At 51.7% G+C, this 13,378-nt stretch overlaps 1 protein-coding gene across 1 annotated transcript; it reads left to right on the forward strand.

Annotated features, from left to right (window-relative positions):
- Positions 1 to 10,945: 10,945 nt before the first annotated feature.
- On the forward strand, positions 10,946 to 13,173 carry NKX2-6 (NK2 homeobox 6). The gene is made up of 2 exons (XM_074558907.1): positions 10,946 to 11,033; positions 12,539 to 13,173. The coding sequence occupies exons 1-2, from the start codon at positions 10,946 to 10,948 to the stop codon at positions 13,171 to 13,173; spliced, it is 723 nt and encodes a 240-aa protein (XP_074415008.1).
- The last annotated feature ends 205 nt before the right edge of the window (positions 13,174 to 13,378 follow it).

The following is a 13,378-nucleotide window of genomic DNA, read 5'->3' on the forward strand; positions in this document are numbered from 1 at the left end:
TATAATTTTTAATAAATTTAAATTTAAATATAATATAATATAATATAATATAATATAATATAATATAATATAATAATATAATTTAATTTTCTTTTTCCTTGGATTGAGCATCAGAGCTCTCCTCTGGCTGTTCATGGCCTGGCATGGTAATTGCTTTTTTTTCACCCAACTTATTAAGGCAGAAGCATTTTTTAATGAATGCAGCTGCAATGCCCCTGCAGGGAAATAAAACACCTGGATTCTGGAATTCCATGTGCATTTTATCCAGTCAGGAAATCTCAGATTTCCACTGGAAGATCAAAATACATTTAATAATCAGCAGAGGAAAAGTGAGATCTTAATTCCAACTCTGCTCCAAAAGCTGCTGCAAAGTTTAAAAAATCATTTTACCATTGCATGAGAGTGTAAGAATAAATATTGGGAATAGAAGAGGATTATTACAAGATTTGTTGCCCTAAAATCATGGAAAGTTTTGGATTGGAAGGACCTTAAAGCTGAACCCATGCCACTCCCTGCACTATTAGTGTTGCTGCATTATCATTATTATTTTAATAAATAATAATTTTATTTATAATTATCATAATCATTATAATTGCATCATTATTAATAAAATTAATTAAATTATTAAGAATAATAAAATAATTATTTAAATATTCAGTATTAAATATTAAACTATTAAAGTATTAAAATACGTATTAAAATTAATTCATTAATTATAATTAATATTTATATTCCATTATTATAATTATTGACATTATTGGCACCATTGGAAACTCCCTCAGACACTTCCACCTGGAGCTCCCAAACTTGACAATATTTCAGAATTTTGATGACTTTTTAAGACTTGGGAATAAAATGGACACATTTAGGTTGGTGCTGGTAATGGAGGGAACTGAATTCCCAAAAAAAAGAGTGGGAGCAGAGGGGTCAGATCAACCTGGGCTCTGTGGGGAGGAAAATCATCCTGGAAAATGAAATTTTGGCTCAGTGATGAAGAAAATTGAGCTAGAAAAGGAAATTTACGCTGGATGGTGAAGAAAGACATCCTGGAAAAGGAAATTTTGGCTCGGTGACAAAGAAAAAAGCCTGGACAAGGAAATTTATGTTTGATAACCAAGACAAAAGTCCTGGAAAAGGAAATTTCAGCTCAGTGACGAAGAAAAGAGTCCTGGAAAAGGAAATCTGGGCTCGGTGGTGACGGAGAGCTTGGGAAGCTTTAAAATCCTGCTTGATTTTCCCCTGGAAAAAACCCCAGGAGTTTGATTTGGCCAGGATCCAAAGGATTGACTGGATGTTCTTTTCGTGTCCATGGGGGTTTTTGCAGTTTCGTGACAAAACAAAGGGAAAACCAATTCAGATTTTCCCAGTCCTCACCCTTCCTGCCAGCTCTGGGAGGGAAGGAGGAGTGGGATCCCCAACACTTCCAAAGGGCTGGGAATTAAATTCGGGACCACGCTTCCCTTCCTGCCTCCCAGGAAGTGAGAAAAATAAAAAAGCAGGGGGAAAAAAACTCCCACAGAAATGAAGGATAAGAAAAACTCCCACAGAAATGAAGGGCAACAAAAGCTCCCACAGAAATGAAGAATATTGTCTTTGCTTCCGTGATTCAGCCATTCCGAGCGAGAATATGGAAGGAGTTCAAAAAATAAAAGGAGTGGAATTGCTAAAAATAGAAATCAAAGCTCTAATTGCCTGGATCCAGAGGTGATTCCCATTGGGAGAGCTTGGATGGGTGAGGAGCAGAGGAAAAGGCAGGAGAAACGCAGAGGGATGAGGATTTGGCCAGGGAATTCTCAGATTCTCAGATTTTGATGTATTTTTATCAATTTCAGTGGAAAGCAGCGGCCAAAAATTAATCTGAGGGATTGAGAGCACGGCAGGTGTGGAAATCCCTGAAAACCACGGAGCCATGGTTGGGTTGGGTTGGGCTGGGCTGGGCTGGGCTGGGTTGGGTTGGGTTGGGTTGGGTTAGAAGATCCAGATCCTCCAACCCATGGGATGGTGGGGCTGGAAATCCTGGGAAACCACAGAGCTATGGAATGGGTTGGGTTGGGTTGGGCTGGGTTGGGCTGGGTTGGGTTGGGTTGGGTTGGGTTGGGTTGGAAGATCCAGATCCTCCAACCCATGGGATGGTGGGGCTGGAAATCCTGGGAAACCACAGAGCTATGGAATGGGTTGGGTTGGGTTGGTTGGGTTTGGTTGGAAGATCCAGATCCTCCAACCAATGGGATGATGGGGTTGGGAATTCCTGAAAATGATGGAGCAATGGAATGGTTGGGTTGGATTGGGTTGGGTTGGACCAGATCCTCCAACACATGGGATGGTGGGGCTGGAAATCCCAGAAAACCACAGAGCCATGGAATGGGTTGGATTAGGTTGGAAAGGACCAGATCTTCCAACCCATGGGATGATGGAGCTGGAAGTTCCTGAAAACCACAGAGCCGTGGAATGGGTTGGGTTGGGTTGGGTTGGGTTGGGTTGGGAAGGACCAGATCCTTCAGCTCCAACCCATGGGAGGATGGGGCTGGAAATCCTGGAAAACCACAGAGCCATGGAATGGGTTGGGTTGGAATATCCAGATCCTCCAACCCATGGGATGATGGGGTTGGGAATCCCAGAAAATCATGGAGCCATGGAATGGGTTGGGTTGGAAAGGACCAGATCCTCCAGCTCCAACCCATGGGATGGTGGGGCTGGAAATCCCAGAATACCATGGAGCCATGGAATGGGCTGGGTTGGGTTGGATTGGATTGGAATATCCAGATCCTCCAGCCCATGGGATGATAGAGCTGGAAATCCCTGAAAACCACAGAGCCATGGAATGGGTTGGGTTGGGTTGGATTGGAATATCCAGATCCTCCAACTGGTGGGATGATGGGGCTGGAAATCCTGGAGAATCATGAAGCTGTGGAATGGGTTGAGTTGGGAAGGACCAGATCCTCCAGCTCCAACCCATGGGATGATAGAGCTGGAAATCCCTGAAAACCACAGAGCCATGGAATGGGCTGGGTTGGGTTGAATTGGAATATCCAGATCCTCCAACTGATGGGATGATGGGGCTGGAAATCCTGGAAAATCATGAAGCTGTGGAATGGGTTGGGTTGGGTTGAATTGTAATATCCAGATCCTCCAACCCATGGGATGATGGGGCTGGAAATCCCTGAAAACCACAGAGCCATGGAATGGGTTGGGTTGGGTTGTGCTGGAAGATCCAGATCCTCCCACTGATGGGATGATGGGGCTGGAAATCCTGGAAAATCATGGAGCTGTGGAATGGGTTGAGTTGGGAAGGACCAGATCCTCCAGATCCTCCAATCCATGGCATGATGGGGCTGGAAATCCCAGAAAACCATGGAGCCATGAGATGATTGGGTTGGTTTGGAAAGGACCTGATCCTCCAAACCCATGGGATGATGGGGCTGGAAATCCTGGAAAACTACGAAGCCATAGAATAGTTGGGTTGGGTTGGGTTGGGTTGGGTTGGGTTGGGTTGGGTTGGGTTGGGTTGGGTTGGGTTGGATGGGACCAGATCCTCCAGCCCATGGGATGGTGGGTCTGAGAATCCCAGAAAACCACAGAGCCGTGGAATGGGTTGGCTTGGCTTGGCTTGGCTTGGCTTGGAAGATCCAGATCCTCCAAACGATGGGATGGTGGGGCTGGAAATCCTGGGAAACCATGGAGCCATGGAATGGGTTGGGTTGGATGGGACCACATCCTCTGGCTCCATGGTTTTCCAGGATTTTCAGCCCCATCATCCCATCACGGGTGAGTTTTTAGCCCAGAACAGACCCAGCTCTCACCCTTTGGTCTGAAGGAACCTCTTGCTCTCGGCAGCCTTTGGAATATCCCAGCTTCTCCAGGGTTTTTCAATATATTTTTAATTTTTATTCAATTTCTGGGCTTTTTGGGGTGACCTCAGCTGTCTCAGAGGTCTCCAGGCCCACAGATGCATTTGAGGAGAGGCACAGAGAGTCCACAACTCCTGAGGCATTTCCCTACCCGGGGAATTCTGGGGTTGGATTTAAGCTGGGCCATGCCTGGGATTTCAGCATGGGATGACATCAGAGAAACAAAAATGAAGCAATTCTGGGTTTAGGAGTTTATTTAATCCAGATATTTTCAGTTACGTTTTTGGGCCAGAATCCAAGAGATCTTTCCTCCATCTAAATAAATCTGTTAAAATAAAGAAACCCAAAAGCAAAACAATGCCCAAACCCAACAGATGTGGCCAGAGCTCCAGAGCTGCAAGCAAATCCCAGCACTCTTGCCCTGGCTTTGAAATCCCAGAATTGTGGAATTCTGGAATAGTTGGGCTTGGGAGGTGTGGGATCTCAGGATCTGAGTCCTGAGGTGCCGAGCCACCGAGACCACCCTTGGGGGGCCCGGGAGTCCTGGAATGTTCCAGAAGTGTCTGGTGGCTGGACTTTGACCCTACACAGGAGACGACACCTGTATGAAGATAAGAGGACTTCACCGGGGTGAATAGCGAAAAGATTAGCTAATTAGAGGGTGAGACACAGGGTTTAAGATTTATGTACAGGGGGGTTTAGAGAAGTAAAATGGAGGAATTGGGGCATGTCCTGTCCTTCTTCTTCTTCTTCTTCTCCTCCATCTTCTGTGGTGATGGTGGCACTTTTAGATTAGCCATTACTAAAAGTGCACCCAGCAATAAGAATAAATGGTATTGGAAAAAAATGATAAATATTGTACACGTAACCATGAGTATAAAAATAGGTGTCTGTACGGAGGGCAGCACAGTGTGCTCATGGCTGGCTGCTGAGCAGAGCTCTGTCAGGCTGAAAGAAAATCTTTTAGATAAACAATTAATAAACATAAAAACCGAAAGAAGAACTGAAGCCTCTTCTCGTCCTTCGATACGCGGGCTGTCCCAAGGCCACTCCGGGCCTTTCCAGGCCCTTCAAACAGCCGAAAACCCGACAGGGAGGGACCTCAGAGCCCATCCCGTGCCCCAGGGCCACCTCCCCTGTCCCAGGGGCTCCGAGCCCTGTCCAGGGACACTGCGAGGGATGGAGGAATTCTCTGGGAATTCCATCCCAGGCCCACCTCGCCCTCTCAGAGGGTCTTTCCCACCATGAGTTTGGGATGCTCCAAGGCGTTATCCCGACGGGAATTTCTGAGAGACGCGGGCGAGGCCGGAAGGGACCCGCGCCTCTCGTGGGGTGAAACACTCCAGGGGTTTTATCCTGACTGGTTTATTTTGTTTGGTTTGTTTTTGGGGTTTGGTTTTGTTTTTTGGGTTTTGGTTTTGTTTTTTGGGTTTTTTGGGGTTTTGGGGTTTTGTTTTGTTTTATTTTGTTTTCTTTTGTTTTGTTTTGTTTTGGGGTTTTGTTTTGCTTTTGGGATTTTTTTTTATTTTTGGGGTGGTTATTTTTGTTTGGAGTTTTTGTGTGTGGTTTGTGTTGTTTGGTTTGGGTTTCGGGTTTTGTTTTGGTTTGGTTTTGGGTTTTTGGGGGGTTTTTTGTTTGTGTTTTTTTTTTTTGTATTGTTGGTTTTTTTGTGGGTTTGTTTTGTTTTACTTTGTTTTGGTTTGATTTGGTTTTTGGGGGGTTTTGGTTTGGGTTTTTTTTGGGTTTTGGGGGCTTTTTGGGGTTTTTTTGGGATTTTTTTTTTGTTTTGCATTGTTGGGGTTTTTGTGGGTTCGTTTTGTTTTGTTTTGTTGGTTTTGGGGTTTTGTTTTGTTTTGTTTCTTGGGTTTTTTGAGTTTTTTGGGTGTTTTGGGGTTTTTTTTAGTTTTTTATTTGTTTTGTTGGAGTGTTTTGTTTTTGTTTTGTTTTTTGGGGGTTTTGGGTGGGTTTGGGGTTTTTTTGGGTGGGGTTTTTTGGGTTTTTTTTTGTTTTGTTTTTTTTTGGGGGGGTTGTTTTGTTTTGTTTGTTTTGTTTTGTTTTGTTTTGTTTTGTTTTGTTTGTTTTGTTTTGTTTGTTTTGTTTTTGTGGGTTTTTTTTTTTTGTTTTGTTTTTTTTTTTTGTTTTTTTGTTTTTGTTGGTTGGTTGGTTTGGTTTGTTGGGCTTTTTTTCCCCCAGGAGATCTTTATCCCTGTTTTTTGTTGTTGTTGGGTTTTTCTTTTTTTTTTGTTGTTTTATTTTCCACGCCTCTTGTGCCGCCTGCTGTCCGCGGCTCGGTGTCCCCGCAGCCCCGGAGCCTCCCCGCTCCCCCTCCAGCATCCCCCGGTTCCTTCCTTCCCTCACCCCGCTCCACCTCCAGAATTATCCGCGAGGCTTCACCAAAAAAATCCCGTTAAAAACAACTCCGAGCACTCTGAACCCCGTGGATTTCACCCCCGCAAAGCCCCAAAAATCAGCAATTCCCGCTCGCAGCCGTCGCTGCCCCACTGCTCTGTAACCCTGGACCCTTTCCAACCCTCGATTTTGGGGATTTGGAGGAGCAGCAAAGCTGCAGATCCCGGCTGGCCAAGCAGAGGGCACTGCTGGCTCACGGTTCCAGCCAGGGCTCTGCTCTTTGGGCCCATCCCAAAATCCAGAAATCCCAGCAGCAGCAGCTGAGAAACCAAACCTGTGTCCCCTTCATCGCCCTGATTCCAACAGGTCCTAAAAAATGCAGGAATAATAAGTTCAAAAGTGGGACTAACTCCCAGTGGAACAGAGCAGTGGTGGAGAGCACTGGGCAAGTGCTCAAAATGGAAAAATTGGGGGAAAAAAGAGGTTAAATGGAGACAGGAGATGAGAGCCTGGCCCAGTTGGGGCTCATCAGGATGTCCTGACACCCAGCTCCATCCCAGACCCACAGAAGGTTCCCCACAAAAATCCACTAAACTTTCCTATTTTTATCCCCTGGATTATGAAATGGAAATTTTTTTTCTTCTTTTTCCCCCGCTGATGTTTATTAGAAAGCCCTGGGGAGGGAATCTCCTCCCCTCATCCCCCTGCAGCTCCTTCTCACTCCCATCCTCTCCACTTTTCCTTTTATTTTGCTGATGGAAAAGGACAGAAAGCAGCTGGGAGGAAGACGAGGATGCAGAAAATCCTTTTCAAGTTGGATTTCAGCTGTACCAGAGCATCCCCAAACCCCTCGGGGGTCCCCACAGTCCCCTGTGCGCCTTCTCATTACTCCTTTATTTATTCATTCCTAACATTCCCATTTTTCCCTCACTCCTGACCACTCCAACCCCCAAATGCGGCAGGGCTGAAGCTCTGGGGGGTGTTGGTTGTTCTGAGAGGCGGGTTCGGGTTTCCAGCGCTTCGGATGCTCCCGCAGCTCCCGATGCATCCCAGATATCTCCGAAATCCGATACCCCGGGGCTGCGGTGCTGCGGCTGCCATGGAAACGCTCCGGTGCCACCCCAGAGTGGTTTTCTCCCTGTTTCACCTAACCTGGTTAGAGAGAGGAGTAATGGCCCTGGGGAGCCGTAACCGGATCAGCGCCGCGCCGGAGGGAGCCGGGATGGAGGGAGACCGGCCATGGATCCTGCCGGGAGTTCGAGATGGATCCTGCCGGGAGTTCGAGATGGATCCTGCCGGGAGTTCGAGATGGATCCTGCCGGGAGTTCGAGATGGATCCTGCCGGGAGTTTAAGATGGATCCTGTCAGGAGTTTGAGATGGATCCTGTCAGGAATTCGAGATGAATCCTGCCAGGAGTTTGAGATGGATCCTGTCAGGAATTCGAGATGGATCCTGTCAGGAATTCGAGATGGATCCTGCCGGGAGTTTGAGATGGATCCTGCCGGGAGTTTGAGATGGATCCTGTCAGGAATTCGAGATGGATCCTGCCAGGAGTTTGAGATGTATCCTGTCAGGAATTCGAGATGGATCCTGTCAGGAGTTTGAGATGGATCCTGCCAGGAATCTGAGATGGATCCTGCCAGGAGTTTGAGATGGATCCTGCCAGGAATTCGAGATGGATCCTGCCGGGAGTTTGAGATGGATCCTGCCAGGAATCTGAGATGGATCCTGCCAGGCTCTCACTGGAACTGCCTGGTGGCATCCCTGCCCAAACTCCGGCCCAGAGCTTTGGGAAGCACTTGGGAAGGGTCTGATCCCCCTTGGGAAGGGTCTGATCCCCCCTGGATGGTGCTTGGGAACGGTCTGATCCCCCTGGGAAGGGTCTGGACTGCACTGGATGGCACTTGGGAATGGCCTGAGACACCCGGGAATGGTCTGAGCCCCTTGGGAAGGCTCTGATCCCCCCTAGGAAGGGTCTGATTCCTCCCTGGATGGCACTTGGGAAGAGTCTGAGACCCCTAGGAATGGTCTGAGCCCCTTGGGAAGGGCATGATCCATCCTGGGTGGTACTTGGGAATGTTCTGATCCCTCCTGGATGGCGCTTGGGAAGAGCCTGAGAATCCTGGGAATGGCCTGAGCTCCTTGGGAAGGGCCTGAACCCCTCGGGAAGGGTCTGATCCTCCCTGGATGGCACTTGGGAATGGCCTGAGCCCCCTGAAAAGAGTCTGATCCCTCCTGGATGGCACTTAAGAATGTTCTGGTCCCTCTTGGATGGCACTTGGGAAGGGTCTGGTGGCCCTGAGAAGGGTCTGACCCTCCCTGGATGGCACCTGGGAGTGGCCTGAGTCTCCTGGATGGCACTTGAGAATGGTCTCAGCCTCTTGGGAAGGGTCTGATCCTCCCTGGATGGCGTTTGCAAAGAGTCTGATACCCCTGGGAATGGTCTGAGCCCCTTGGGAATGGCCTGATCCCTCCTGCATGCCACTGGGAAAACCCCAAAAATGCTCCAGGAAGGCTCAGCCGCAGGTTTTGGCCTGTGAGGTGATTTAGGAGCCTCATCCAAGCCCCTGGGTGCTGCAGAGGCCGCCTGCCAGCGAGGCAGGGCTGGTGTGCCCTGTGGGATGCACACGGAGAGGGGACGGGGCGGCCACACGGCCCCAGAGCCACCCTGGGACACCGATCCGGGCTGAAAATCCATTTTCCCCCCCTCAGCCCGGCGGTGCCGAGAGCCAAAGCCCGCCCGCCCATTAACCCCGGAGCCGGCAGGGGCGGATGAAGCCGCTTCCCCCAATTCCTTCCTGCTCGTCTCGATCCCAGCCAAGCATTTCAGCTCGGCGCCGAGGTGTAAAACGAGCCCTGTCCGCTCGCAGCCCCAAACAAAGCGGCCAGAGCCGGCCATGGATCCCCGGGCACCGGGAAAGGGCTGCGGGCGAGTGGGACACGGGGCGGGGCATGCGGAGGGCGTTTGGAGCAGGGAAACTGAGGCAGGGCTGGCACGGGGGGATCCAGCCTGAGGAGCCGGGGATGGGGCAAGGAGCTGCAGCCTCGTTCCTCTGTGGGAATGGGAATTATGGGGGTGGGCTGCGAGTGTAATGACAGAAAAATGGCAAAATATGGGCCAAAATTCACAAAAAAAAGGCAAAAAAAATGAAGGGAAGGGAAGGAAGGGAAGGGAAGGGAAGGGAAGGGAAGGGAAGGGAAGGGAAGGGAAGGGAAGGGAAGGGAAGGGAAGGGAAGGGAAGGGAAGGGAAGGGAAGGGAAGGGAAGGGAAGGGAAGGGAAGGGAAGGGAAGGGAAGGGAAGGGAAGGGAAGGGAAGGGAAGGGAAGGGAAGGGAAGGGAAGGGAAGGGAAGGGAAGGGAAGGGAAGGAAGGGAAGGGAAGGGAAGGGAAGGGAAGGGAAGGGAAGGGAAGGGAAGGGAAGGGAAGGGAAGGGAAGGGAAGGGAAGGGAAGGAAAGGGAAGGAAAGGGAAGGAAAGGAAAGGAAAGGAAAGGAAAGGAAAGGAAAGGAAAGGAAAGGAAAGGAAAGGAAAGGAAAGGAAAGGAAAGGAAAGGAAAGGAAAGGAAAGGAAAGGAAAGGAAAGGAAAGGAAAGGAAAGGAAAAGGAAAGGAAAAGGAAAGGATAAAGGCATCTCAAAGGAGAGTGTAAGAGGAAAGAAATCACTGAGCAGGATCTGGGCTTCCCCCACCAAAGGGATTCAGGAGATGCTGAGGGGATGCTGAGCCCTGAGCCTGGGAATCTGGGGAGGTGAGCTCGGTGATTCCCGTGCTGTGTCCAGCTAAAATTCCCACTTTAGACTGGAAAATGGGAATCGTGGAATCTCAGAAAGGCAGGGAAGTCCCTCAGACAGGACCCCATGAGCAGGGATGTGAAAGCACCCGCAGCCAAACCCAGGGCTGGGAATGGGCCCGGGCGTTCCCCAGGGATCAGATCCGACCCGTGGGGGGCTCCGAGCGCTTTTCTCCCCCATCCTCTGGATTTAATTTATTTCCCCTCCTGCTGCACCCCCTCATTTCCCTGCCTGCTCAGGGCCGTTTATTTATCCACCCTCCCCTCGGGGCCGCTTTCCCTGGGGCGGGGGCACCGGCCCAGCCCGGCCCGGCTCTGTCAGGGCTGTCAGCGCACACCCGCCCCGAGCCCGGCTGGAATTTTAATTGCAATCGCCGCTCCCTGGGCTCTGATAAGGGGCAGCATCACCCCCGGCCCGAGGGGCTCCCTCGCTGTCCCACGGGGCACCAGACCCCAATCCATGGGGGCACCCTGACCCCCGTCCATGCCCTGGTAAGGCTCTGCCAGTGGGACAAACTGGGACAAACTGGGAGGAGCTGGGGCTGTCCCACGTCCCTGTGGCAGCGTCCCCTCCCCTCCCGCAGGAGCTTGGTGGTCTGCGCTCCTTATCAGCGCTTATCTGCCGCAGCCGCTCGCTAATGTGACCTTAATGGAGCTCAAATGGACTCGATTTGTTTTATTGCGGCTCAGCCCAGAGCCCGGCACCCCCTGCCCCCCTCCCTCGGCTGCCTTGTTTTGGAAACACGCAGAGAAGGGAAGGGAAGGGGCTGCTCCTTGCCCGGGCTCAGGGGCAGCGCATGGGGAGCCGGAACACCCCGGGTGGCAGCGAGAGACCCCCGGCACTGCCCCTGCTCCCCCTGATCCTCCTCCTGCTCCTCCTGCGCCCCCGAGCCCCGCGGACCCCCCGAGCCCCGAGCCGGGAGCGGGGCTGGCAGTGCCCGGTGCCCCCCGTGCCCCGAGATGCTGCCCACGCCCTTCTCGGTGCGGGACATCCTCAAGCTGGAGGCTCCCCGCGATCCCCGAGCCGCGCAGGACGAGCCGCGGCCGCGTAAGTGCCCGGGGACCCCGCAGGACGGGCGGGGGAAGCACCGGGGGGAGCCCGCGGAGCCGCTCCCGTTCCCCGAGGGCAGCGCTGCATCCTCGCACCCTCCAGTCCCTCTGCTTCCCCTTTTGCCTCCCTCTTCCCTTTATCCTCCTGTTTTTTACCCCGTTTTTTGGGGGGATTTTGGGGGTTTTTTTGGGTATTTTGGTTTTTTTGGGGGGGGGGAGTGGGTTGGTTTTTTTTTTGGTTTTTTTTTTTTTGTTTTGTTTTGGTTTTTTTTGTTGCTGGTTTGGTTTGGTTTTTTGGCTTTGGGTTTTTTGGTTTTTTTTTGGTTTTTTTTTTTTTTTTTTTTGTTGTTGTTTTATGGGAGTTTTTTTACGATTGTTTGGGGCATTTTCGGGCATCCCGGTGCGCCCTCCGCGCATCCCCCGCGCATCCCCCGCAGCTCCGGCTGCTCTCGGGGAAACGGGACCGTCCCGGGCTGGATTTGGGATTTTCAGGCGTTTTTCCTGCCCCATGTCAGCCCCGTGATTCGGCCCCGCCCGGCTCCGGAGCGCGGAGCATCCCCGAGAGGGATCGGGGCTGTCCCGCTTCTCCCCGCAGCTAAAATCCCAAAAATCCCAAAATTTCCTCTGCTCCTGTTCCCTGAACAGGCGGGGACAGAGCAGGGAAACCAGTGGGGACAGAGCGGGAGCACTGGGCAGACTGGGAGGGGGACAGGGAGAGGGGACTCGGGGAGGATTCTGTCCCCTCCAAACCTTCCAGAGCTTTCCAGCACCCCCTGGAAATCCCAAATTCCTTCCCAGGTTATCCCAGAGCATCCCAGCCAGAGCTGGACCTGATCCCGGCCGCTCCTCTGCCGCACAAATTCCTTAAAAAATCAGAAATCCCCCAAAACAGCAACTCCTCTCAGATTTAAGGATTTTTCTCTCCTCCGCTCCCAGCTCCTTCGGGGGTTTTGGTTTTGCCGAAATTCAGAGAAATGTGGGATTCTCCTTTCCTGGACTGGAGGCAGGGGTTGCACAGCGGGATGGTGGGAAAGGGAATTTGGGGTCTGGAATGCTCGAACCTGCTCTGTGCCCGCCTCTCGGACAACGGTGGCAGCCCCAAAACATCCGAGGCGTCATTAGGAGGGGGAAAAAGGAGATTTTGTCCAGAATTCGTGTAACAGCTTAATTAAAAAAAAAAAAAAAAAAAAAAGAAAAAAAATTTTAAAATTTTAAAAGGGAGGGGGGAATTTTATTGAGTTCTCAATAAATATCACAGGAAAATTCACATAAAATTTACCAACTAAACTTACCAAACAGCTTAATAAAAAAATTTAAAAAATAAAAAAAAAGGGAGGGGGAAAATTAGAAAATTTCATCCAGAATTCGTGTAACACCTTAATAAAAAAATAATAAAAAAAGTTTTAAAAGGGAGGGGGGAATTTTATTGAGTTCTCAATAAATATCAAGGGAAAATTCATATTAAATTTAGCAAGCATCAACATTTACTTTACGAACTGTCAGCCCTACTCCATCCTATTCCCACGGGGCGCCATTCCCCGTTTGATCCCTCCCTGTCGCTGGGAACAGAGCCGGATTTGGGGCTGACTTTGCTTTGTTTTCCCCCCGCCGCAGGGAAATCGCTGCTCGCCCCGAGCTTTGAGGCCGATGCGGACGCGGGGCAGCCCCGAGAGGCGCCGGGGCAGCGGCGGCGGCGGCGGCCGCGCGTTCTGTTCTCGCAGGCGCAGGTGCTGGAGCTGGAGCGGCGCTTCCAGCGGCAGAAATACCTGTCCGGGCCCGAGCGGGAGCAGCTGGCGCGGCTGCTGCAGCTCAGCCCCACGCAGGTGAAGATCTGGTTCCAGAACCGGCGCTACAAGAGCAAGCGGCAGCGGCGGGAGCGGTGCCCGGAGCCGGCGGTGCCCCCGCGCACGGTGCCGGTGCCGGTGCTGGTGCGGGATGGCGAACCCTGCCCGGGGGGCTCCCGGCCCTTCCCGGCTCCCTGGGGGGCTCCCGGCCCTTTTTCCTGCAGCTCCTGCCCCGGGGGCAGCGCTTGGTGCGGGTTCCCCCCGGTGCCAACCGGTGCCAGCCCCGGCGGTGCCCAGCGCCAGCGGCAGCAGCGGGCCGTGCCCGCGGGGATCGGCAGCGGCAGCCGGGGATAGCGGGGACGGGCACCGGGATGGGCACCGGGATGGGCACCGGGATGGGCACCGGGATGGGCACCGGGACTGGCATCGGACAGCGCCCCGTGCTCCGGAGCCCAGCCCCGATCGGGCAGCAGCCACAGACAGAGGATCCTGCCAGCCCAGACGGTTTCAGCATCCAAATCCAAAGATTTCTGTCAGCCCAAAAGGATTTCAGCATCCA

The sequence above is a fragment of the Zonotrichia albicollis genome, chromosome 26 (assembly GCF_047830755.1).
Source record: "Zonotrichia albicollis isolate bZonAlb1 chromosome 26, bZonAlb1.hap1, whole genome shotgun sequence".
Taxonomy (NCBI): Eukaryota; Metazoa; Chordata; class Aves; order Passeriformes; family Passerellidae; genus Zonotrichia; species Zonotrichia albicollis.